General features: G+C 44.7%; 1 protein-coding gene across 5 annotated transcripts; it reads left to right on the top strand.

Annotated features, from left to right (window-relative positions):
* Window positions 1-3,102: 3,102 nt before the first annotated feature.
* On the top strand, window positions 3,103-26,582 carry LOC117349913 (butyrophilin subfamily 1 member A1-like). 5 transcript variants are annotated; one of them, XM_033923635.1, is made up of 13 exons: window positions 3,103-3,315; window positions 6,266-6,397; window positions 8,599-8,952; window positions 10,701-10,979; window positions 12,170-12,298; window positions 16,879-16,899; window positions 17,289-17,309; window positions 18,068-18,088; window positions 18,485-18,505; window positions 18,751-18,771; window positions 23,120-23,140; window positions 23,221-23,247; window positions 25,173-26,582. In XM_033923635.1, exons 2-13 carry the CDS (start codon window positions 6,301-6,303, stop codon window positions 25,694-25,696), a joined length of 1,536 nt encoding a protein of 511 aa, XP_033779526.1. In that variant the 5' UTR covers window positions 3,103-3,315; window positions 6,266-6,300; the 3' UTR covers window positions 25,697-26,582. The 5 variants fall into 5 exon arrangements, with proteins under 5 accessions (XP_033779526.1, XP_033779528.1, XP_033779527.1 ...); XM_033923637.1 differs by having other exon boundaries at window positions 8,605-8,952; XM_033923636.1 differs by having other exon boundaries at window positions 6,290-6,397.
* The last annotated feature ends 437 nt before the right edge of the window (window positions 26,583-27,019 follow it).

Consider the following 27,019-nt stretch of genomic DNA (forward strand, 5'->3'; position numbering starts at 1 on the left):
TTATCAAGCCGCGCTTGCGGGGTTAGCGCATCAGACATTTATCATGCGCTAACCCCTGCAGCTGGCGCGGCAGGTGGTTTAATGCAAGTTTATTGGGAAAATCTATGTTTCTGTGTTTTATTGATTAAGCATTGGATGGGGGGGAATGATTGCTTATGTACATTTGTAAGTTGAATGTGTGTTATATATTATTGTGTCTTGCACTATTGACATTTGGAAAATCAATAAAGAATTTAAAAATAATAATAATTTCTCTTAATGTCAAAGGTCTTAACAATATCATGAAAAAAAGGAAAATATAATCTTACTTAGATGACTTTACTCCAGATGTTGTTCTCCTTCAGGAGACCCATTCACTAAAAAGGGGTTCTCTGCTCCCTGTTACTCCCCTGCTATCAATGGTATAAATGGTGTACTTACACTGATCAAAGAAAACTCTGCAGTGACAGTGCTTCACAGCTCTCATGACACACATGGGCGCTGGGTCAGTGTTACACTCTCCATTTCTGATCAGACCCTCACCTAACCTGAATGCATTGGATTTCTTTCACAGCCTTGCTAATCATATTCTTCAGTGCCCGGGCCCCACTGGGCATGCCCGAGCCCTACCCATTTCCCCCTGCTTCCCCCTAATCCCCAGGATGTTCCTAGCTGTGGCCGGGTCGGCCGTATGGGGAGGCGGGTGGGTTGTGTGGCTGACTATCCTGCTGTCCACGGAGAACCTACGTTACAGGTAAGTAACTACACTTTCTCCTAGGACAAGCAGGATGAGTCAGCCACATATAGGTGACTCCCTAGCCGAGGGATGTACCGACTGGACCTGCGCCTAGCGCTCTGTGCATCCCTCGCCTGGCTGTGGAGACCGAGCCGTGCAGGGTAATCAGGCGAAGCAGGTGAAGTTGAGAAAACAAGGTTTTAGATAAAGCCAGTCGTTTCTTTAGATGATTTAGGCATCTTCAAGGTGATGAGTAGAAAAGTTGTAATGGAGAGCTGTAGAAAATCCGACCGATGGGAACGGGCGGAAACTAAAGACTGGGGATTATGGGAAAGCAGGGGGAAATGGGTAGGACTCAGGCATGCCCAGTGGGGCCTGGGCACTGCACGTGCTCAGAGAAAAAAAAAAATCTCTCTGAGCTATTGGAGAGCTTATCCGCAAATTAGGAGCTGTTGGGACAACACCCATATGTGGCTGACTCATCCTGCTTGTCCTAGGAGAATCGAGAGTTCCTTACAAGAAAACAAAATCATGGTATGATCTTAGAGATATTATAGACCAACTGCAACTCATTGATCCCTGGAGAATCTCATATCCAGATACCAATCAATATACCATTTTTTCGACCCTCACATTCCACATATACCAGGATTGATTATTTCCTTGTTAGCTCATCCTTAAATGATAATCTTCTCACAGCAGAAATTAAAGATATCACTATATCTGATCATGCCGCTATCACTCTCCGCTGCAATGATTTTTCTTTAGAACCCCACCTGAAACACTGGAGATTTAATGCTTCTCTTCTTACTGAGGACCATTTTATAGACACAATCAACACAGCCATTTTGGAATTTTTTAAAGTTTAACCTCCCCGATCATACTAATTGGACCAACACCTGGGATGCCTTTAAGGAATTTATTAGGGGGACTATAATTCAATTCTTCAGCCGCCTAAGCTCAAACAGGAAGAGACGCCAAACTGAATTGGAAAAACTTATTCATTACACAGAATATGCACATTTATCCAACTTATCTGACATGCCTACTTTTACTAAATTACAAAATCTTCAATTTCAATATAATTCCCTTCTCAGTAACTCGGCCGCACGTTGTACCTTTGTGCAAGCCGCTTCCTACTATGCTGATAACAATAAAACTGGACACCTCTTAGCAAATTATCTTAAAAAAATCAAATGAAAAGAATCTCATTTCTGCTATTAAAGACCATTCAGGTACATTACTCACTACTACGACCACCATTATATCTAACTTCCTTTCTTATTATCAACATCTATATACCTCTGAATCTTTTCTCTCGACTGAGAATATGGATCTTTATTCTCAATTATCTCATCCTTCATTAGACTCTGATGACCACGCTATATTAGATCAACTTTTTACAGCCCTTGAGCTTCAGGATGCCATCCAATCCCTAGCTACAAATAAATCACCGGGCCCTGATGGCCTCACAACCGAATTTTATAATGCCTTCCTCAGCTCTTTCCTCCCACATATGCTGTCCTATTTTCATCATTTATGTTCCCAGGGCCATTCCTCTGGTTCCTTCACTGAAGCCATGATAATTGTTTTCCCGAAACCTGATAAGGATCCTCAAGAAATGAAAAATTATAGACCAATCTCATTGATTAATGTCAACACCAAACTCTTTGCTAAGGTTTCAAACACGAGGCCCAGAGGCCACATGCGGCCCGCCAGGTACTCTTTCGAGGCGCTCGGTATGTATATCTAAATCACAAAAGTCAAATAAAAGAGTTTCTTGATCATATGTCTCTTTAGCTATAAATTACAATATTATTATTAAGACTTATCCAAAAGGAAAGATTTATAAACTATAAAGAGTTTTACCTCATTTCTTTAATAAGACATTAACTATTTTTTTCTGAGGTCCTCCAAATATCTACAAATCCAAAATGTGGCCCTGCAAAGGGTTTGAGCTGGAGACCACTGATGTAGAGAACAGGTAACTCAGCTGCTAAACCTCAAATCACCTCCCTTGTGATTGCAGTTCTCAACAAACAAACCAATAGTTACTTTGATTGTGGAGCTCTTATTCTCATGTGTGATTACAGTTTATTCAAAATTTGATATACTGTGTAGCCTACCAAGATTCAGGTGGTTTACAATAAAGCATATGAAAAAGAAAGGAACACCATAAAATCAGATAGAAAAGATCTAAGCCATCCACTCATAAGGAAAGAGAAAAGAGAAAAAGATATGTATGGTTTTGTAGACTCTTTAGTATGAAAATACATTTTCCAGTCAATGCTGGATGGTTGTCTGAGAGTTTCTTCCACCTGTATATCCTGCTATAAAGCAAACACAAAATTTCAAAGTCACGAGGTTCCAGTTCCTTTCACTTTCAGATAGAGAAGGGAAGCAGACTTAAGAAACAAGTAAAGTTTGTGCTGGAAAAGGTAAAAGAAAACCTGTGGATGACATCCTGGAGTTCTAAACATTTAGGTGGACAAATATGTTTTCACATTTCCAAACTGCTGGGACATGATGGAAGGAAGACAGGACAGCTTTGAGAGAGCTGATCTTCCCGAGACTTCCTCTGTGAAGACTGAGCACAAGAGGTAGGATGAATCCACCCCCTCCATGTCCCCTATTCTCCTAAACCTCACTGCCTGCTGTTAAGCTCTCAGTAGACCTACAGAAGGGGAGGAACTGGGATTTTGCTACTGGGAGCAGAGTTTGGGACTTGGTGCTCTTAAGAATGGCATGTAGGGTGAAAAGGAGAAATTGTCTCTCTTCCAAATAGCTTATTGCTTCATACCAAATAAATAAATGAGGTCTCCAGAAACCAGAGCAGCAGATTAGTCTGTGGTTTCTATGGATGGAGGGGAGGGTTCTCCCCCAGGGGGTCATAGAGCACAGTTCTAAACCAAGGACTCTCAGGCTCCTGTTTAGTCCGGGTAGTTGCTGCTTTCAGAATTTGGCAACTGTCCTAAATCAGCCTGACCAGAACTGCAGTTTTGCATAGCACATGGTATGACGGGATATAAATAAAGCTTTATTATTATTACTAGAGTTAAAGCCCGTTACATTAACGGGTGCTAGAAAGCAGCCCCCTTTCCCTCTCCCCCTCCAGTTCCTCCCTGACTGTCTCTCCGTGTCCCCCCTTCTGTCTTCCCCCACCAAGCAAAGCTGTCTGCCTCTCAGTACACCCCTCCCCCAAAGCAGCCCCCTTTCCCTCTCCCCCTCCAGTTCCTCCCTGATTGTCTCTCCGTGTCCCCCCCTTCTGTCTTCCCCCACCAAGCAAAGCTGTCTGCCTCTCAGTACACCCCTCCCCCAAAGCAACCCCCTTTCCCTCTCCCCCTCCAGTTCCTCCCTGACTGTCTCTCCGTGTCCCCCCCTTCTGTCTTCCCCCACCAAGCAAAGCTGTCTGCCTCTCAGTACACCCCTCCCCCAAAGCAGCCCCCTTTCCCTCTCCCCCTCCAGTTCCTCCCTGACTGTCTCTCCGTGTCCCCCCCTTCTGTCTTCCCCCACCAAGCAAAGCTGTCTGCCTCTCAGTACACCCCTCCCCCAAAGCAGCCCCCTTTCCCTCTCCCCCTCCAGTTCCTCCCTGACTGTCTCTCCGTGTCCCCCCCTTCTGTCTTCCCCCACCAAGCAAAGCTGTCTGCCTCTCAGTACACCCCTCCCCCAAAGCAGCCCCCTTTCCCTCTCCCCCTCCAGTTCCTCCCTGACTGTCTCTCCGTGTCCCCCCCTTCTGTCTTCCCCCACCAAGCAAAGCTGTCTGCCTCCCAGCACACCCCTCCCCCAAAGCAGCTCCCTTTCCCTCCCATCCCGCGGTGTGGCCTGCTCCCTTAGTCCCTTGCCGCTCCCTTCCCGCGGTCCCAACAAATGTCCTGACTCCAGCAGGGGCCGCAGCACTGTAAACACGCTGCTTCGCGGCCTTCTACTGGCCTGATTTGCTCTGCCATGGTTTGCTTGTATATATAATACTTTGTTTTCCATGCTATGCTAGCCACACTTGTAAAACTATGTCTGTCATGCTATGCTAAGCTTGTATATATAAGCTGCCATCTTATGTTTTGTCATACAATGCTCGTCATGCTATGTCACACCATACCATATTTGTCAAATGTTTTACCATGCATTGCTATGTATGTAAAGTTGTAACCCGTTCTCAGCTTTCCTGAGAGGACAGGATATAAAACCAAGTGAATTACTGAGATGGCCTGGGGAAACAGTAGGGAGAACGAGAGGGCACTCTCTAAAGTTGAAAGGGGATAGATTCCGTACAAACATAAGGAAGTTCTTCTTCACTCAGAGAGTGGTAGAGAACTAGAATGTTCTTCCAGAGTCTGTTATAAGGGAAAACACCCTCCAGGGATTCAAGACAAGGTTGGACAAGTTCCTGCTGAACCGGAATGTAAACAGGTAGGGCTAGTCTCAGTTAGTGCGCTGGTCTTTGACCAGAGGGCCACTGCGTGAGCGGACTGCTGGGCACGATGGACCACGATGACCCAGCAGTGGCAATTCTTATGTTCTTATTCCTAGAATAACAGCATAAAACCTGTTTTACTCCTTGGGATCTTGCCAGGTACTTGTAACTTGGGGTTGTCCACTGTTGAAGACAGGATACTAGGCTTGCTAGGCCTTCGGTCTCTCCCAGGATGGCAACTCTTATGTTCTTAAAATCTGGTGTGACCAGAGCAGGGACTTTTGAACACCGATCCTAATAATCCAGTGCTAAAACCCAGACACAGCTCTGTTGGTATTTATTACACTTTCTTAACCACCCTTCTCATCGTATCAGAGGAATTTATAACACATCCAGTTTATTATTAGTAATGGGAACAAATAACCCGATTTAACTGGGGAGGAGTCACTGCTACCCGGTTATATAGCTCTGACTGAGGCCCAGCGAGATATTTGGTGGCATTTAATCAGAGAGTGCCACTGAATATGACGTTGGACCACCATAGCATTATCTGGTTGGTACCGATGTGGTTCAGCTTGAAGTTGGGTAGATCCTGAAGTTATCTGGCAGTACAGATATTGATCATTGGTGTTCAGATAAATAGCAGCCATGCCTTGACCAGAAACGTATCCAAGTGCTGGCTTTCAACACTGACTGGACCTGGGTAACTCCTGATGGCCATGAAAGACCCAGACATTTACCTAATGTCCAGGTAAAGATAGTGATGAATATAGAGGGGGGAAGCTCTTCATTAAGGTGGGTAAGATATCTAAATAAATAAATTCATTCATCTGGTAGTCAATGTTAATAAGAATGATGATCACAGCTGGCTGAATATGATGGGGAAAAGTTTATCTTTGTTATATTTTAAATGATTTTGTCCTGTTAAAGAATGATATACAGACAGCACCTCTCACCATTATCCTGCAGCCCCACACCCCACCCGACCCCCCTTCTCCCCAACTGTTTTAGTCCTGAGGTCCTCCTTCCCCACCACAGCTCTATCAATGCATCTCAGTCACATCCTTCTGGAACCTTCTCCTGCCCCTGAGCCCCCAGAGCTCTCTATGTCAGAGTAACTTCATTTCACTCTTTTCTAGGTAACATAATTGTATTCTTCTCAGGGCCACTGGAGATGGGTTTTCCTAAATCCCCCTGGAGAATGTCTCTGTCCTCTCTTCCCAGATTTATTCTTCTGTGGATTTCTCATCACTTCCAGACTGGAAATGCGGGTAAGAGTCACTTCAAGATTTTCTGGGCTTTTCATATCTGGTGGATTCTCAGAAAGTGTATTTTGGTACTAATCTGTGGATTCTTTTCATGCATGCTTGTCTTTGAATATTGTGAAGTTTAATGTATGTGTAGTCACTCACACCTATTGTTTGTATGGACTGAATTTTGGGGAAAAATAAACCTCTCTAATCTATTACAGCCCATGGGACCCCTCCCCCCCAAAAAATTCATTTTCATAGTTTAAGCATCCTAAGTTAGGTGCCTGGTACTGAAAATCAGTGCAAAACATAGAACCTTTCCTCACCCAACTCCACCCCCATAACTGTCCACGCTCTAGATCCTAAATTTCAGAACGCAACCCTAGCTGGTTTTTACAGGGGTCAATTTTGACATCTCTGTACCAAAGCTGGCTCTTAAACCCCTGAAAATTCATTCCAAATGTGCCTGCAGCAGCCATGGCCACAATGGGAGAGAGAAGGCAAAGTGAAGGAGTGGCCTAGTGATTAGACCAGCAGAGCGAAACCAGGGAAGGCAGGATCATATCTTATTCCCCCCCCCTCAATTGCTCCCTGTGACCTTGGGCAAGTGACTTCACTCACTAGTACCTCAGCTACAAAGCCATGTTAGCATGTAGATATGATTCTGATGTTTAAATACTTGAAGGGTATTAATGTAGAACAAAATCTTTTTAAGGAAAATGGTAAAACCAGAGGACAGAATTTGAGGTTGAGGAGTGGTAGATTCAAAGGCAATGTTAGGAAATTCTTATTTACAGAGAGGGTGGTGGAGAGAAAAACAGTGACGGAGTTCAAAGAAGTGTGGGATGAACACAGGATCTAGAATCAGAAAATAATATTAAAAATTGAACTAAGGCCAGTTCTGGGCAGACTTGCACGGTCTGTGTCTGTATATGGCTGTTTGGTAGAGGATGGGCTGGGGAGGGCTTCAATGGCTGGGATGGTAAAGGTCAGGGGTGTCCAACCTTTTGGCTTCCCTGGGCTGCATTGGCAAGAGAGAGGAGGAAGACGGCAAGATGGTAAACACCCAGGGGCAGCAGAGGAAAACACTGCATCGCCCTCGACTGGAATCGCACAAAATACTTCACGGGACTGCATGTGGTCCTCGGGCTGCAGGTTGGACACCCCTGGTGTAGATGGACTGGACTAAGCTTTGATGGAGACTTCAGTAGTTGGAACCTAAGCACCGTACCGGGCAGAGCTTTGGATTCTTGCTCAGAAATAGCTAAGAAGAAGGAGAATTTAAATTAAATCAGTAATTTAAGGAGTGGGTAAGGTTAGGCAGACTGGATGGACCATTCAGGTCTTTATCAGCCATCCTTTACTATGTTACATTAGTAAATAGGTCTCAATGCATAAATAAGGACCTTGAGTATGGTAAATTATGGACAATAATACATGTTAGTGTTTGCTAATATGATAGGACCTTTTAGTAAATCTAGTCCTCGGATCATCAGCTCTTTAACTACCTGACTTTATAACTGGCCTCATGCTTGGATTTGTAGAGTAATGTTTTGTTGTCTGGGTCAGGACAAAGGAGGCTCTGCCTGTCCCTCTGTGGCTCGTTCTTCCAGCAGTGGGTGCTGTAAAAGTATTTGTTCAATCCAATAAGAACATTTTAATGATTCTCCAGTTTTACAGAGGAGAATATTTGGAATTATGAATCATTTTCTTGTCACAGGGCCTCTGCAATTAGTGTAGACCAGGGGTCTCCAAAGTCCCTCCTCAAGGGCCGAATCCAGTCAGGATTTCCTCAATGAATATGCATTGAAAGCACATAGATCTCATGCATATTCATTGGGGAAATCCCGAAAACCTGAATGGATTTGGCCCTTGAGGAGGGACTTTGGAGACCCCTGGCGTTGGCAGTTATATATTTCTTTATATCTTTTCCGCCAGATGAAATATGCCTCCTGATGTGGTGGACTCTTATGCTGTCGACTGATATCAAGACCCTCTTCCTCTAAGGCAATGAGTTTCTGTTGATGCTTGTTTGTTAACAAATGCTTTGTAATATGTTTTGTATACTGTTTGGCTTTGTATCTTATTATGTATGTAATGTTGTGATTCGCGTTGTATAAAGGCAGAATATGAATTATAAACTATAAAGTTTAACTAACCCATCAATCTGTCCCATATCTTCCATTGCTAATTCATTTCTTTCCATTTATTTATCCCACAAGTAACAGAAGACTTTAAAGTCATCGGCCCTGATCAGCCGGTGGTTGCCATTCTGGGTGAAGATGCCGTGTTACCCTGCCGCCTTATCCCAGCCCTCAACGCTGAGGACATGCAAATGAGGTGGTTCCAAACCAATTTCAACTTTATTGTACATCGGTATGAGAATGGGATGGATCAGAGCGAGCATCAGAACCCAAAATACCGAGGCAGGACAAAGCTGATCAGAAATGACATTTCATGTGGAAGCGTGTCACTGAGGATACGAAATATTGGACTCGATGATGAAGGAATATATACTTGCTACTTTCAATTAGATGCTTACTATGAAGATGCAAAAGTGGAGCTGAAAGTAGCTGGTAAGTGGAAGCTTTCATTTAGAGAATGACATGGGGACAAATTTGTCCCTGCAGGAACTCAATTTCTCCGTCTCATCCCCTCAGGTTTTGTCGCTGTCCCTGCCCCATTCCTGTAAACTCTGCCTTAACCGCACAAGCCTCGAACATTTATGATTTTAAAGGGTTTGAGGCTTGTGCAGATGAGGATGGAGCTTGCAGGAATGGGGGCAGGAACAGGAAAAGAACTCACGGGGACGGGATGGGAAAATGAGTTCCCGTGGGGATGGGGAAAAATTTGTCCCCGTGTCATTCTCTACTTTGATTCTTTTTGACTTTCCATCTTTTCGCCGTTTGTTCTAATATTGACTTAACGGCCGTGGGTCATGGATTTGATGTACCACCTTTCTGTGGGTACAGTCAAAATGGTTTACATATACTATTTATCTATAAATAATTGTGTGTGTAAAAATGGGCATTTTGAAAAGTCATTTATTCACGTCAGTGAACTATTTGAAAATTGTCCATTTGCAGGTGAAGTTATGTACTGAGTTTTGGGGCTGGCAGGATCTACCGTATTGCTTTGCAATGCATGCAGCTGCTCTTTGCCACCTCCCAAATGCTGCTGTTTAGGTCAAAGTTTCTCAACTTCTTCAAGCCAAGTACCCCCTAAGTCTAATAAATATCAGCCAAATACCTCTGCCCAAGCTCCGCCTCAGACCCGCCTAGACTCCGCCCCTGACCCCACTCCCATAATAATAGTATTAATTGTAATGCATCTATTTTTCATATATATACAATATAATCTTAATACATAATGGCAACCACAAAATTTTTGAAAAACACAAAGCACACTGTACGCAGAGAAAATGTTAATTATCATTTGTATTCGGGGGTTTTCAAAGAGGTCAAGCCAGATGACTTTAAAATATGCAGTAACAACTATAGAAAAATAGACAAATATAGTGCAAAATTTTGATTACTGGTGTTTCTGAGGCAGGATTAGAGAAAGATTGTTGTTATCTGTGTTTGGGGGGGTGTGCAGAGAAGAGGAAGCTCTTGCTTTGGCTGCAGCAGTGGCGGCTGAACATAAGAACATAAGCAATGCCTCTGCTGGGTCAGACCTGAGGTCCATCATGCCCAGCAGTCCGCTCACGCGGTGGCCCAACAGGTCCAGGACCTGTGCAGTAAACCTCTATGTATACCCTTCTATCCCCTTTTCCAGCAGGAGATTGTCCAATCCTTTCTCAAACCCAAGTACTGTACTCTGCCCTATAACGTCCTCTGGAAGTGCATTCCAGGTATCCACCTGCATTACACGTTGGGTAAAGAAGAACTTCCTAGCATTAGTTTTGAATCTGTCCCCTTTCAACTTTTCCGAATGTCCTCTTGTTTTTTTTATTTTCTGAAAGTTTGAAGAATCTGTCCCTCTCTACTCTCTCTATGCCCTTCATGATCTTATAAGTCTCTATCATATCCCCTCTAAGTCTCCTCTTCTCCAGGGAAAAGAGACCCAGTTTCTCCAATCTCTCAGCGTATGAGAGGTTTTCCATCCCTTTTATCAAACGTGTCACTCTCCTCTGAACCCTCTCGAGTAATGCCATATCCTTCTTAAGGTACGGCGACCAATATTGGACGCAGTATTCCAGATGCGGGCGCACCATCGGCCGATACAATGGCAGGATAACTTCTTTTGTCTTTGTTGTAATACCCTTCTTGATTATGCCTTGATTATGAAATAAGAAAGAAATATGGATATTCTTTTCCTTTAGGACTGGGCAGTGCTCCTTCCATCTCTGTGATTGACCATCAGGACAGAGGGATAATGATCCTATTCGAATCTTCTGGATGGTATCCAGAGCCTGAAGTAACCTGGAGACAAGAAGATGGAGAGAGGCTGATACCAGCACCTGAAACAGAAACACAAAAGCAGAATGGTCTAATCAAGGTCAAAACGTCCCTTCTTATAACAAATCAGTATGGCAAGATTTCCTGTGACATCAGAAACATCATCCTGAACCAAGGCAGAGGATCAATGATTTCTATAGCAGGTCAGTTAAAGTAACAGAGAAACGTTTCAGGAATATAAAACGATCTACTTTACCCCCCAAATTTTATAAAGGCCAAATTTAAGTGGACAATTGGCCAAACAGTTATAGAATAGAGTCATTTATGTTCATAAATTAGTTTGCTAATAGGAACATAGAAACATGGTGGCTGATAAAGGCCAAATGGCCCATCCAGTCTGCCCATCCGCAGCTCACTATCTCTTCTCTCTCTATTGGCTAAGGCTCTTAACATTTGCATCTCCTCTTCCTATTGGCTAAGGCTCTTTACACCTGCATTGTGAGGTCATTGAACTTTCTGATTATGGGAACATGATGGCAGATAAAGGCCAAATGGCCCATCCAGTCTGCCCATCCGGAGCATCCACTATCTTTTCCTCTCCCTATTGGCTAAAGCTCTATACACCTGCATTGTGATGTCATAGAACTTTCTGATTATGGAACTATAGAAACATGATGGCAGCTAAAGGCCAAATGGCCCATCTGCAGTACCCATTATCTCTTCCTGTCTCCAAGAGATCCCACGTGCCTATCCCAGGCTTTCTTTGAATTCAGACACAGTCTATGTCTCCACCACCTCTACCGGAAGACTGTTCCATGCATCTACCACCCTTTCTGTAAAAAAGTATTTCCACTTAATTGGCGAGAAGTATCAATTGGCTTTAACAAGCAAAGGAACGATACTAACTTGTGGTCACGCATGTAACTGACCTTTACCCCTATTCCATAAATTGAATACCTACATTCTATGGTGTGCAACTTTAAAGGGGGTGGGACCTGGGAGTGGTATAGATAGGTTAGAGGTGTGGACCTGGAAAGGGGATGGGCAAATCAGGGTGCGGGTGGGTCAGGGATGTGGACCGGGAGAGGCATGAATGGCGCAGGGGTGTGGTAAGCAAGTGGGCGTGATAATATTATAGGATACTGTCATTTACACACCCAATTGCCGGTACTTGGGAGCGAGAATTTACAGTAGCTTTTGAGCCTCGTGGAACTGCCATGAAAGAAATGCTGCCTAGTGCCGTCAACCAGCCTATCTGGAATTTAGCCGTATGTCATGAACTTGGTTGCACCTCCTAGAATCGGATCCCTTACCAGATGAAGGATCCTCAAATATTATAAGCGATATCCTAGCGTAATAAAGTTCACGTCCCTTGGTTTAATTTCTTTTTCAGACACATTTTACCGGCAGGTGTCCCGTTGGATGGTCTCTCTCATCCTCATTCTGCTGTCGATGCTAATCTCATGTGGTTTGCTGGTTGTGTTGGTCGTTTACCATTTGAAGAAGAAAAGACAAAAGGAAGGTATGGTCATTCCCAAACTCGGGAAGGGGTAAAACGCGGATCTAAACCTGCAGGTCCTTAAAAATCTCAGGTCCGTGCCGTTTGTAGTTGGTTTCTGGCTCTGACAGACCTCAGTGACAATTTAGCGCTGACTGATCCATCTCAGCATAGGGAAGGAAAAGTATTAGGATCCGTCAGCGCTAAAACATCACCGAGGTCTGTCAGAGCCAGAGACTAGTGCTGGAGCGGCTCTAAAACGAATCCTTTAAACTGGTTTCCTGCAGCCCCAGTAAATTTAAAAATCTGAGGTCCGCGGCTCTGACAGACCTCGATGACATTGTAGCGCTGACGGATCCTAATACTTTTCCTTCCCTATGCAGCGCTAAATTGTCACCGAGGCCTGTCAGAGCCAGAAACTAACTACAAGCGGCACGGACCTGAGATTTTTAAGGACGTGCGGGTTTAGATCCGCGAGGTCCGTCAGGTCCGCGTTTTACCCCTTCCCCCCAAACTCTATCAATGCCTCAGTGGACTCACAGGAAGAGAGAGGAGGGAGGGAGGGTCCCTGCAGAGATTGGTAATTGAACTTTAGTTGAGACCTGTCACCTGACAGGTGAGGAGTGACCTAGTGGTTGAGCTGCTGCCTCAGCACCCCGAGTACTGCTCCTTGGGATCCTGGAAAGTCACTTAATCCCCCCATTGCCCCAGCTACAAAATATGTAAACCACTTTGAATGTATAACCACAAAATGGTGGTATACAAGTCCCGTCCCCTGTAAGGATTTCTTTAGGAACCTCAGAGTCAGAGTAGGGAGAAGGTGTCTACCAGCTGAAGATACTGCACCCCCTTTAGGATGGCATGTCAGGTTTACGGTGTGAGGGTTGGTGGGGTCCTTTTATTAAGGTTCGCTAACCGATTTAGCGCGTGCTTAATGCTAAGGCGCCTTCATTCCAGAACCTGCATTGTTTTTGGAAATCTACTCAGGACTGGCTTTTCTGACCAGCTATATGCAAGGTACAAACCGTAGAAGTTTTGTTTGGTTTCATGTAGGTCTGTATTGTGTTATCAGTGAAACATCGTTACAGTAGATTGGTTAGGGGGAGAGGGTGGCGCAGTGGTTAAAGCTACAGCCTTGACACCCTGAGGTGGTGGGTTCAAACCCACGCTGCTCCTTGTGACGCTGGGAAAGTCACTTAATTGCCCCAGGTACATTAGATAGATTGTGAGTCCACCGGGACAGACAGGGGAAAATGCTTGAGTGCCTGAATAAATTCATTCAAACTCTTCTGAGCTCCCTTGGGAGAACGGTATAGAAAATTGAATAAATAAATAGTGTGAAAAGCTTCAGTCTCTGAAAACCAGAGCTGGTATTGTGACATCATAATACCTCCTTCCACCAATAAGAGCCAACCTCATCAGTGATGTCACAGTGGTTTGATTGTCCTATACTTTGCTCACCTTTACTACATTTTGATTTCTAGAGTGGTGCAGTGGTTAAAGCTACAGCCTCAGCACCCTGAGTTTGTGGGTTCAAATCCCATGCTGCTTCTTATGACCCTGGGCAAGTCACTTAATCCCCCCATTGCCCACCGGGACACACAGGGAAAATGCTTGAGTACCTGAATAAATGCATGTAAACCGTTCTGAACTTCCCTGGGAGAACGGTATAGAAAATTGAATTAAAAAAAAAAAAAATTGGTTCCCCGCAGGCTCCCTGAACCTGCTGGTATAATGCTCTGCCGGTAGGACCTGGTGCATGGTTCTAGTAGTGTTGTCTGAAAGTTGTGTTTGTTTGCTTTTGCATTTTGAGGAATGACAGAATTGAGATGTATTATAGCACCCCTTGCAGGAACACACAATGCATGCTAGTTATTCAACAATACCTGAGGTCTTTCTGAACTTTCCTGAAAGGATCTTAGTTTAATCAACATCAACACACAAGGGGTTCCTTTGAGAATGCCTACATTTCAGTGAAGCCCTCTGTTCTTCTTTGGCAGGGCAGTGTATCTTATATATGTGCCTGAACTGGAACAACACGTCTAGCTGCTCACACCACAAATGTTAAAGAGATACGAGGAAGGAGTGGGAGTGGGTCCACTCACGCATGGGCAGTAGGAGGGGGCGGAGAAGCAGCGGATAGGGATGGGACAGAAAACAATCTTCCCTTCCCTGTCCTGTCAGCTTGCAACCTTGGGGGGGTAATCTTCCACTCCTCTCTCTCCTACTCCGCTCAGATCCAACAAACCGCTAAAGCCTGTCACTTCTTCCTCTATAATAGTACCAAAATTCGATCTCTCCTTTCCAAGCACACAGCCAAAACCCTTATCCACACTCTTATCACCTCTTGCTTCTCTCAGGTCTTCCGCTCAACCATCTCTTCCCCTTCAATCCATTCAAAATTATGCTGCATGACTTATATTCCACCATTACCCCTCTCCTCAAGTCACTTCATTGGCTCCCTATCCATATACAGTTCAAACTCCTCTTACTGACTTACAAGTGTATCCACTCTGCAACTTCCCTATACCGTTCCTCACTCATCTCCCCCTATGTTACCTCCATGAACTCCATTCATCAGGTAAGTCCCTCTTATCTATATCCTTCTCCTCCATTCCCAACACCAGACTCTGTCCCTTCTATCTTGCTGCACTCTTATGCTTGCAACAAACTTCCTGAGTCAGTGTCAAGATCTAGCAGTATTCACCTCTAAGCTAAAAACCTATTTTTTTTTCAAGGCTGCTTTCAACACCTAACTCCCACTCACCATAAGATACCTAAGTCTATCCTTTTGAAGTTGAAAATGAGAACAAGGGAGTTCCATGTATGCAGTGAGCATTCACTGGAAAGAGAGTGATTTAAAAGAGAAGCAGGTGCAAGGTCTAAGAGTGTCTTATAACGCAACACACAAATTTGAATGCAATTCTGGCCTCCACCAGAAACCAATGTAATTTTTTATAATATGGTGTAATATGTTCAGATTTTTTCAAACCCAAAATTAAACATATGGCTGTATATAGAATGATTCTCAATCTCTTGATGGTTATAAGATCCCAAGTAGATGATATTATAATAATCCAAAGTGCTCAAAATAAGAGACTGCACCAATAATCTAAAAGATGCAAAATTAAAGTATGATTTCAAAGAATGCAGTTTCCATAATGTGTAAAAGCATTTCTTAACCAAAACATCAGTGTGGGCTTCAAAGGTTAAAGTTTGATCTAGAGTGACTCCTAGAATTTTTATGGTGGGATTGATGGGATAATCCCTCCCATTCAATTTTAAAGTCTCCTTAATTTTATTAGATGGACTTGCCAGAAAGACTTTTGTTTTTTCTGAATTCAATTTTTCTACAAGATCAAGTATAGATGATATATAATGTTTCACCTCATGAGACGGTGAGGTACTAGGGCACAATAATAGTAATATCATCTGCATAGATGTATATTTGCAGTTTCAGCTTTGATAATTTTATACCCAGAGAAGCCATATAGAGTACCTCTCTTCCTTCTCTCAACACTCCCCAAGGATCCAGCCCCTCTCTCCCTTCCCTCTAGCTCTGAACCGTGAATCTGGTACCTCTCCCTTCCCTCCAGCTCCCAGCTTTAGGTCTAGCACCTCTCTCTTCAGCTGTAGTCTCCCCTCCACATAAGTCCAGTGTCTCTCTCCCTTACCTCCAGCCCCAACCACCCCAGGGGTCTAACACCTCTCTTCCCCCCAGCCCAGATCCAGCACTGTCCTTCAGCTCCAGCTCTGGAGCCAGCCAGAAAACCTCCCCCCCCCCCACCACCACCACCATGGGTATAGCAATAGCGGCATGGGTCAGCATCTCCTCAGGGGGGGCAAGTCCACTGTTACTATCTTGGTATCATCCACAAAAAGGCAAATCTTTCCTTCTAACCCTTCGGCAATATTGCTCACAAACATATTGAACTGAATCAGCCCCAGTACCGATCCTTGAGGTATTATACCCTTCCTTCCTCTGAGCAAATTCCATTAACCATCACCCTCTGCCATCTGTCTGTTCACTAGTTTCTAATCCAATTCACCACTTTGGGTCCTAACTTCAGTCAAGTTTGTTCAAGAGCCTCCTATGAGGAATCGTGTCAAAGGCTTTGCTGAAATCTAAGTAAATTATATCTAGCGTACTTCCTTGATCTAATTCTCTGGTCTTAAAGGAATAGTCAAAGTAACATGCATAATAGATGATGGCAGATAATTGTATCATTATTTTTTATGGCTCAAACTCTCCCAGTTTCTAAATCAGTCCTTAGGAATGTAGAGAGCTGGATAGACAGTGGATATAAGGATTGCTCAGTAACTTGACTGCCTGCTTTGAGGATGATAAATCTCACCTAGATAAGCTTTTAGGAAGTGCTGGGGAGGAGCTGGATGTCACACCACATATAGATACTAACATCGTAGGAAGATGCATGAGGGAGGTTCTGGAAAACAAATTACTGTTTAGGGGGGGGGATGAGGACCAAGGTCCACAGTAAATGCATTTCACCTCTGGGGAGTAAGTCTTAAAGGAAAGTTCAAATCCTCTGTTAATCTTGCTGTCTCTCAGCACTGATTTATTCTCTCCTTTTGTTTTCTTGTAGAAATCTATTTTGCAGATGTCGGTAAGTAATTGTGTAATTATTTTGCATAGCACAAACTATCCCAGCTCCTAAATCAATCCTTAGGAATGTAGAGAGCTGGATGGCCAATGGATGGAAGGACTGCCCAGTAACTTGACTGACTGTTTGAGGGTGGTAGATCTCACCAATATAAGATTTTAGGAAGTTCTAGGGAGGAGCTGGCTATCACACCACAATAGATTATCAACATCATGGGAAGATACATGAGGGAGGTTCCAGAAAGCAAGTTAGTGTATATGGGGAATGAGGACCAAGGTCTACAGTAAATGCATTTCACCTCTGGGGAGTAAGTCTTAAAGGAAAGTTCATATTCTCTTCTAATGTTGCTGTCTCTCAGCACCGATTAATTCTCTCCTTTTGTTTTCTTGTAGAAAACCTTTCTGCAGATGTTGGTAAGTAATTGTGTCTTTATTTTGTGTGGCTCAAACTCTCCCAGTTTCTAAATCAGTCCTTAGGAATGTAGAGAACTGGACGGCCAATGGATGCAAGGATTGCTCAGTAACTTCACTGCCTAGTTTGAGGGTGGTGGATCTCACCTAGATAGCATTTTAGGAAGAGCTGGCTGTCACCAACATAAGAAAATGCAAGAAGGGGAATCTGAAAAGCAAATTATTTGTGGGATGAGGGCCAAGGTCCACGGTGAATGCATTTCATCACTTAAGTGACAGGTAGAAAGGGGGAGGGGAGGATGAAGAAACGGGCGGTGATTATTTACCTTTTCAAATAGTACTAGGACATCCCATGAAGCTTAGAGATAGTACTTTTAAAACAAATCAGAGGAAGTATTTCTTCACTTGCCCCCCCAGATCCTATATATACAGTAGTGCCATATGTTGCATGTGCAAATCAATGCACACAACTTAATTATTTAACAAAACCAATTGGTGCCAATATTTAATGCTAATTGGCACTAATTAGAGGTACTGGGGGACAGACTTGTACATTATGCAACTTTTCTTGTTCCATGGATCTCGCAAAACTTTGAATGTATTAGAGAAGTCCTTCTGCCGTTTCCTGGGATTGATTCTGCTCAGTTTTTCATAATTGCAACCGATCTGAAGATCTGCAACTGGTGGACACTCCAGATGGAGAAGAAATCTGTACAGCTCAGTTGTATGCAATGATTCTCCCCTCTTTTGTTTTCTTGTAGCAAAGCTTTCGGCTGATAATGGTAAGTAATATTAAAATTATTTTCTGAGACTGAAACTATTCTAAGTCAATGATTAGAAATATAGGTAGCTGGGGGACTGGTGGGTGGGAGCATCCCTTGGTAACTTGTCTGCTTGGTGTGAAGATGGTGGACCTCATGTGTCACTAGATACTGCTGGGGAGGAGCCAGTGGTTACAGTACATGTGGGAGAGGGGCTGAAACAGATGCATAGCTACTGTAGGCGGGGCAAAAGGGGTGCGACCGCTCCGCCAAATGGTGCTCCTGACATCAAAACCTGGCTACGCTTCTGACCTGAGATAATAAGGAATGAATTTTATCCCCTGAGAGTAAGTCCTGGGCGAATTTTCAAGTCGCGGATTGCCTGCTCTGATTCTCTCCTCTTTTGTTTTCTTGTAGCAAAGCTTTCGGCTGATAATGGTAAGTAATATTAAAATTATTTTCTGAGGCTGAAACTGTTCCAATTCCTAAGTCATTGAATAGAAATGTAGACAGTTCGGTGGCTGATGGCAACTTGTCTTCTTGACATGAAAGTGGCAGACTTTACTATCACCTAATAAGATTTTAGAGAGTGTGGTAGAGGAGCCAGCTGTTATAGTGGATGTGGGAGAGGACCTGAGGTACATAATGAATGCATGATTTTTCCCTGTTTTATTTTCTTATAGCAACGCTTTCTGCTGACATTCGTGAGTAATTTTATAATTATTTACTGAGGCTGAAGCTATTCTAGGCCTTGATTGATCAGTTGGTTGGGTGGGTGTGAGGATCTCCTGGTAACTTACCAGTGTATCGCAGACTGTGTGCCATGGCACACCAGTGTGCCTCCTGAGATTTCAGGTGTGCCACAACACAGTGGCGAGGAAAAGAGTCATCCATGCCAGCAGACTGCCTAAAGGACGTGCTTCTCGCAGTAGGAGGCACATCCTGTAGGCAGTCAAATGGTGCGGATGACTCTCCTCCTCGCCATCATCTCTCCTTCTGTCCCCATACCTCCCCTCCTCCCGGATCCCTCCACCAAAGTGGGTCACGGCCAGATGGGCCTTCACCCATGTGCAGACGTTGACGTGATAAAGCACTTCCAGGTGCCTTCTGGCCAGGGCACTGGGCTTAGTGAGCTGCTTGCCAGAAAGTTTGCGAAACACTGCTTTAGACAGTGCTGGTGAGGAACTAGCGGCTATAGTACATCTGGGTAGAAAATCAAAGAGCGAAAGTAGCTGAAGGACGTGGAGACTTTAGCCATAGGGGCCAATAAGGAACCTTTACTAATTGGCTGACCCAATACAGCCATGTTCCAGCACAGTGTCCTAGCAAGGATAAAATAAAATGGAATAATGGCTTTTTTGGCGGGGCTCTGCTCAACTGCGGATTGCCGGCGTTGTGGTACTCCGGATGCTGGTCTTGGCCACATGTTTTGGTCTTGTTCATCTATACAGACCTTTTGGGATGCTGTTTTTCTTTTTGTGGATGACATCTGGAACATTACAATTCAGAGATCAGCCCTGGTGTTATTTGGAGCCTCTTTGCATTTTCATCCTCGTAGACCTGGAGCCTCTGCATTTCTTCGTTGGATAGCTGTGGTTGCTATCAAATGCATCTTGCTTAAGTGGATGGAAGTGGAGGCTACTGACTATTCCCTTTGGCGTAGTCATATGATTACGTTGCTTTCTTGGGAGCGAAGAGGTATTCAGGACATTTCTTCATTGCCTAGACGAGCCTTCCAATGAATTTGGAAGCCCTTTTGGTCTACACTATCTCCGGTGGCTCGTAGCCGCCTTTTGAACTGTTAGGATATTATTCTTTTATTTACCTCATTTTGTTTGGCATCAGTGAGAGGGGAGGGTGGGAGGTAGGGTGGGTTTGATGGTTTTTGTATACAATTTTGAGCTACCTTGTTGTTCTTTTTTTGTTCTTGATTTTGTATTTGCTCAATAAAATATATTTAATGACAAAAGAAAAAACAAATATAAATATGGATATACAGGCTGTCCTCGGTTTAAGAATACCTGACTTACGAACTCTGTCTCCCCTCTCCCTACGTTCTTCGAGAGAGTACAGCCGCAATTTATTCAGCTTCTCCTCATTCGAGAGATCCTTGAGCCCCGAGACCATCCTGGTGGCCATTCGTTGAACTAACTCGACTCTCAGTACATCTTTATGGTAATGTGACCTCCAGTATTGTACGCAGTATTCCAGATGAGGTCTTACCATGGTTCTGTACAATTGTATTATGACCTCGGGCTTCCGGCTGACAAACATAGGTTAATACCAGGTAGCTATATAAAACCAGAAAAAAATGCACATCTAACTAAATACCAATGCTATCTATTCTGTATGTATATATTTGAACAGATTTACCCTCCCTCCCCTCCCTTTTACTAAAGCGTAGCGTGATTTTTAGCGCTGGCCAAGGCGGTAACAGCCCCGATGCTCTTAGCAATTCTCTGAGCGTCAGAGCTGTTACTTCTGTGGCTGGTGCTAAAAACCTTACTATGCTTTTATTGTGTCTTTCATACTGTTTTCTCAGTTACCTTGGTTTCCATATTTATATTTTGCTGATAACCCACAATTACATTGGTTTACTGGTAGTGCCTCATTTGAAATGTATCTTTTTAAAACAGGCATAATGGTAAATGGATCATATGTGTTTTAGACCATGTCCTGCCATGCCATGTTTGTCAACACCCAGTATAAAAACATACTAATATGTATGTAAACTGTTCGACTAGGTCTAATCGACGTACTGGTTGCTTTACTTTTCCTAATCCCCAAAATTGCCGCTATAAAAAGTATTTTGCTCGATCTTTGGCTTATCAAGCAGGTCAAGTTCAAGTATGGTTAGACGACCTGGTTCAACAATCTGCCTTTTTCTCTGTAAACCGCCTAGAACTTTTTGGGTGTTGGCGGTATAGAAAAATAAAGTTACATTACATTAGTGATTTCTATTCCGCCATTACCTTGCGGTTCAAGGCGGATTACATACGAATTGTCACGATAATATAGATACATAAGGCGGATTATATGAGAATTGTCATGATATTTGGAGATACATAGGTGGGGTACATAAGAAGTGGTTTGAGCCTTTTTGATTTGTTAGGGAATATATCATATTGTAGGTGGAGCTTGGGACGGATCTGGTTTTGTTATATAGGTTTTATGTATTTTTTTGAAGAGTAGGGTTTTTGTTTCTTTTTTGAAGGTTTTGTAGTCTGTGGTCAAAGACAGCAGATTGGTGAGTTGTCTGTCCAGTTTTGCTGGTCTGGTGGCCAGTAGGTTGTCATACATTTTTCTTCGTTTGACATTTTTGGTTGGTGGGTGTGTGAATAGTGTGTGGGTTCTCCTATATCTGGTAGAGGTGCATTGAGTTAGTCGGTTTTTCCAGTAGGTTGGACTGTCTCCATTTATAGCTTTAAATAGTAGGCAACAGAATTTGAACAATACTCTTGCTTGTATTGGGAGCCACTGTGAGTCGTGGTATGCCTCTGTGATGTGGTCATTATTATTATGGCCAGTTAACACTCAGAAGGAACCTAAAGGCTTCTACAGAAAAGCTCTGGCTGCATTCTTCTGTCTACGCCAGTGTCCTGCAAACTTTTTGGCTGGAAGGCACCCGGAAGTGCGTGAAGGCCCATCTCGCCACAACCCTGAACCCGTCACTTTGGTGGGGGATCCTGCAGGAGGGGAGGCGTGGGGAGAGCAGGAGAGACACCGGCGAATAGAAGAGCTCTCACTGCGAGAGGCACATCCTATAAGCAGTCAGCCCACACCGGCACCTCTCCTCCTTACTGGCATCTCATCGGGGCACACTTGGAATTTGCTGCGGCACACAGTTTGCTGGTCTACGCGGAACCCTCGTTACAGGAAAGCAACTCCACTTATCCTGATAATTCTTGCTATTGAATATTATCTGATCAGACTTATCCAAGTAAGTTTAGCTGGGCAGCACTGAACTAAACCATGACCGCACCCTGTATCCCTTCTCACTCCACTTCTAGTTGTACAGCACTCTCTGGCTAAATTATGTCACGACAACATAGTAACATAGTAGATGACGGCAGATAAAGACCCGAATGGTCCATCCAGTCTGCCCAACCTGATTCAATTTAAATTTTTTATTATTTTTTTTCTTCTTAGCTATTTCTGGGCGAGAATCCAAAGCTTTACCCGGTACTGTGCTTGGGTTCCAACTGCCGAAATCTCTGTTAAGACTTACTCCAGCCCATCTACACCCTCCCAGCCATTGAAGCCCTCCCCTGCCCATCCTCCTCCAAACGGCCATACACAGACACAGACCGTACAAGTCTGCCCAGTAACTGGCCTAGTTCAATCTTTAATATTATTTTCTGATTCTAAATCTTCTGTGTTCATCCCACGCTTCTTTGAACTCATTTAACTACGGAGCAGGAGAGGGTGTCAGGTCAAAAGCGCGCCGGGACAAAGGCGCGCGCAGACAATTGAACGCAGCACAATTGAGCGCGGAGGTGCGCACCGCACAAAATTAATGTTTTTACGGCTCTGACGGGGGGTGTGTGTGGGGGGGAGAACCCCCCCACTTTACTTAATAGAGATCGCGCCGCGTTGTGGGGGCGTTGTGGGGGTTGTAACCCCCCCCCCCCATTTTACTGAAAACTTCACTTTTCCCCTGTTTTTAGGGAAAAAGTTAAGTTTACAGTAAAATGTGGAGGGTTACAACCCCCCAAACCCCCCACAACGCCGGCGAGATCTCTATTAAGTAAACTGGGGGGGCTCCCCAACAAAACCCCCCATCGGAGCCCCTAAAAACTGTAATTTTCTTCGGCGCGCACCTCCGTCTTGCGCTCAGTTGTCGGCGCGCGCCTTTGTCTTTCGCCGACTTGTCTATGAACCGCAGGAGAGGGTTTAAAATCCAGTGATTTGTTTGAATGACTTCCACACTTACCCAGATAAATCTTTTGAATAATGACCTTGTTAAGGGTAGTAAAGTGGTGGACATTTTTTTTTTTTTTTTCTTTCATAAACTGGCTTCTTTAATTTTTGTCTATTTCTATTTTTCTGTAGAATTTCTTCATGCAGAACTTGGTAAGTTTCTATTCTCAAATATATCAAAGAGTTGCTTAAGGATTTTTTGAGCTCTGACTGTTGTGTTTCTCTGATTTCAGAGTGGAGAAGACGCTGTAGTTTTGCAGGTAAGGGTCTGACACAATCTCCCTGGCAAGGTGAATTTCCTCCTCTTTGCAGCTGCTCTCGGGGTGGTCTCACAGGACACTTGTAGAGGTTGTGTTAGACTCATAGAGAGTATCACCTGTGATAGAGAAGCTGTGGGTTTCCTGACATTACACTGCAGGGTCAGGAAGTGATCCCTCTGGTAAGGAGAGAGTACAAAGCTCAGTATGTTTATTTCTCTAATAGCCGCACATTTTGAGCTTTGTATTTTATTCTCACTGTGCAGTAATTGTTCAGGAATTTAGATCTGTGTTTTAGATGAAGATGAAGTTCCTCTGAATTATATACGATAGGTGATCAAGCAAATGAATGAAGTCAAGTGGAAAGGAACCAGGAAGGTGAAAAGAGAATTGAGGAGAGGGTTCTTTCTGTGCAGATGCCCTTCTCCTGTCTGCTCAGGAGAGACTGGTGTACAGATCCTTTACCTAACATCTAGAATGTGATTGGATACAGGGAGCCAGTAGGGTTGTGAGTTACAGGAAGCCTGGCAGGGAATTAACCAATCAGAGCTTCTCTTTTATGAATTCGTTGAAGTACGTATGAATACACTCAGGACTGGATTCTCTAAAACTCGCGCTAAAATCCAACAGATTGCTGCCGCGGCTATAAATTTAACAATTTGAAAAAGACGAGTAATTCTCTAAAAACAGCGCATGCCAATGAGGTTCACGAAGAGTCAAGGAGGGTCGCTAATTTTGCATGGGATGAGTTGCTGCTGATAGTGATCGATACATGCGCAGAATACACCTGCAAATAATTAAAAAAGAGACCTCAAATCAAAGATTGGTAGGAGAGATGCCCACTCCCTCCCACCACTGTACAACCCCCTGACCCACCCCTCTGGCAGGGGAATGGATGCCCACTCCCTCCCACTGCTCCTATCTCAGCACAAACACACACACCCCTGCAGCAGGAGGGATGCCCACTCCCTCCTACCATCACTCATCCCTCTGACAACCTACCATCACTCATCCCTCTGACAACCCCCCTGTGCCCCCGATGACCCCACCACCACCTTCTTCACAAAAGCTGACCGGAGGGATGCTTACTCCCTTCCTGGTTTATCCTGGGATGCACCGGGCTCTGATTGGCCCTCCCATAGGAGGGGCCTTAGGTGCCTGGGCCAATCAAAGCCTTAGGGCCCTCCCTAGTGTATCCCAGGATGCACCGGGAAGGGAAAGGCCCTCTATTTTGAAGAGGCAGGCCTATTGGCCAGAGGGAGTAGGCATCCCTCTGGCTGGCCTTCATGAAGAAGGTAGGGAGGTGGGGGGTCATTGGGGGCATGCAGGGGGAGTGGGCATCCCTCCCACTGCCAGGGAGGCAGTAAGTTGTGTGACTGTGGCGGCAGGAGGGAATGGGCATCCCTCCCACTTCCAGAAGGGGGTGTCGAGGGGGGGGGGGTTATACAATGGCAGCAGTGGGAGGGAAAGTAAGGCAATGACAGCTCAGATCTTGCTGGAAAAATTTGCCCACAAATGTGCTACAACGAGGTTAGGGAATGGCCCAGAGTGCACATTTTACTAACATTTTAATATTGATGGCCTCATTGTATTACATTTGTATGCCAGATTCGGAGACAGCTAGGAAGCTCGGAAAAGATCATGGTGAGCCGTTCTGATAATCAGCCGGTAAAATTCTGCCCCGCTAAACCAGCTGGGGCAGGTTTAGCGACCACGTTAAAGGCACGCTAAGTTTTGAGAATCTTCTCCTGAGTCCTATGGGATCCCTGAAAACCTGAGGCAGCCAGTGAATAATAGCCAATAGTGGAGCTGCTGTTATAGAATTTAGTGAGTGATTGAGAGCCCAGCCAATGAGAATTGGAGTTGGGTGTGTGGGGAGCCAATGAGAAGCGTGTGCTCATATTTATTAATGTGTCTCCTCTCTGCAGTGGACGTGACTCTGGATCCTGAAACTGCTCACCCTAAACTCATCCTGTCTGAGGATTGGAAAAGTTTCAGATGGGGATACACAAGCCAGACTCTGCCAGAGAGTCCAAAGAGATTTGAAATTTCTTGTTGTGTGCTGGGGTGTCAGGGCTTCACCTCGGGGAGACATTATTGGGAGGTACAGGTGGGAGATGGGTCTGGTTGTGCAATGGGCGTGTGTAAAGATTCTGTCAAGAGGAAGGAGGGGATCAAAAAACAGTCACCTGAGGGGGGATTTTGGACAGTGGAGAATAGGTTTGGTAAATACTCAGCCCTCACTTTTCCTAAGACTCCAATCTCACTAACTGAGAGAACCCGGGCAGTGGGGATTTTCCTGGACTATGAGGCAGGAGAGGTCTCATTTTACGATGCAGATAATAAATCTCATCTCTTCACCTTCACCGACACCTTCACAGGGATACTCCGACCTTTTTTCTCAGTTTATTTTCAAACCCTCACAATCCGCCCAGTGGCAACCTGGGAATGAAAGACTTGGGCCCAGCATTAACATCTCCACTTTCTAGCAGGATTGTGAGATGTTGAACATAGTCAAAGAAATCCCTGACCAGAAATACTACGAGTGAATATTTAAAGACACTTACACAGTTAGAAGCAGCTCCTGCCCAGTTCAGTGGCGGTCACTAGATCAGGAGGGGCAAGGGTGTAGTCAGAAATTGATTGGAGGGGACTGGAGGGACCAAGCATGTTCTCTCACTCCCCTGCCACCCCTTTCCACCAACCAATCAAACCTGCCTGCCAAAGAGTTTCCCTACTGGAGCTCGGCCTACACTGCCTGAGCTGCAGAAGTCATCAGGCTGCTCTGGCCCCTGACACCCAGCACTTCCACGCATACAGGCTTGACTCCCGCAGGGAAACTCTTCAGCTGGCGGAACATGAGTACCCCCCACCCCCCGCCAGCCATGTACTTTCTGCCTATGTTCCCTCTAAGCTGAGCAAATGAGCAATTGCTCATGCATTCTAGGAGTGTCGCTCACAGACTTTACACAGTCGCTCACGCAAATCTGGAAAATCGTTGGATTTTTTAACTTGTTGCTCACAAGTCAAAAAATGTGCACGTGCCCAGCCAATCTTTAGAGGGAGCACTGCTGGCTGCCACAGTGTCGGAGGAGGCCTGAGCCTGACATGGGGGGGCTCAGGCCCCAAAGCACCCCCTCCCATTATGCAAAAGCTTAATGAGGGAAGGGGTAAAACGTGGACTTCACAGACCTGACGGACTTTGCGGATCTACAACTGCACGTCCTTAAAAATCTGAGGTCCGTGCCACTTATAGTTAGTTTCTGGCTCTGACAGACCTCGATGGCAATTTAGCGCTGACGGATCCGTCTCAGCATAGGGAGGGAAAAGTATTAGGATCCGTCTGCACTAAGATGTCATAGAGGTCTTTCAGAGCCAGAGACTAGTGCTGGAGCGGCTCTAAATCGAATCCTTTAAACCGGTTTCCTGCAGCCCCAGTAAATTTAAAAATCCGAGGTCCATGGCTCTGACAGACCTCGATGACATTGTAGCGCTGACAGATCCTAATACTTTTCCCTCCCTATGCTGAGACGGATCCGTCAGAGCTAAATTGTCACCGAGGTCTGTCAGACCCAGAAACTAACTACAAGAGGCACGGACCTCAGATTTTTAAGGACGTGTGGTTTTATATCTGCGAGGTCCATCAGGTCCGTGAGGTCCACGTTTTACCCCTTCCTGCTTAATGGTAAACTACTTAGCTCTTTTTTAAATTAGTTTCCTGTCCATATCCCACACTCCTGCTGGATATGGCCTAGAACTGGATCCTGTTTCTCTC

Source organism: Geotrypetes seraphini, chromosome 16, assembly GCF_902459505.1.
Source record: "Geotrypetes seraphini chromosome 16, aGeoSer1.1, whole genome shotgun sequence".
Lineage (NCBI taxonomy): Eukaryota > Metazoa > Chordata > Amphibia > Gymnophiona > Dermophiidae > Geotrypetes > Geotrypetes seraphini.

Bases quoted from the DNA above. Each gene is read 5' to 3' on its own strand.
- LOC117349913 (XM_033923635.1), top strand. From the start codon at position 6,301: ATGGGTTTTCCTAAATCCCCCTGGAGAATGTCTCTGTCCTCTCTTCCC. The intron at 12,299-16,878 runs GTATGGTCATTC...GTTTTCTTGTAG, and splicing joins GAAGAAAAGACAAAAGGAAG to AAATCTATTTTGCAGATGTC. The intron at 16,900-17,288 runs GTAAGTAATTGT...GTTTTCTTGTAG, and splicing joins AATCTATTTTGCAGATGTCG to AAAACCTTTCTGCAGATGTT.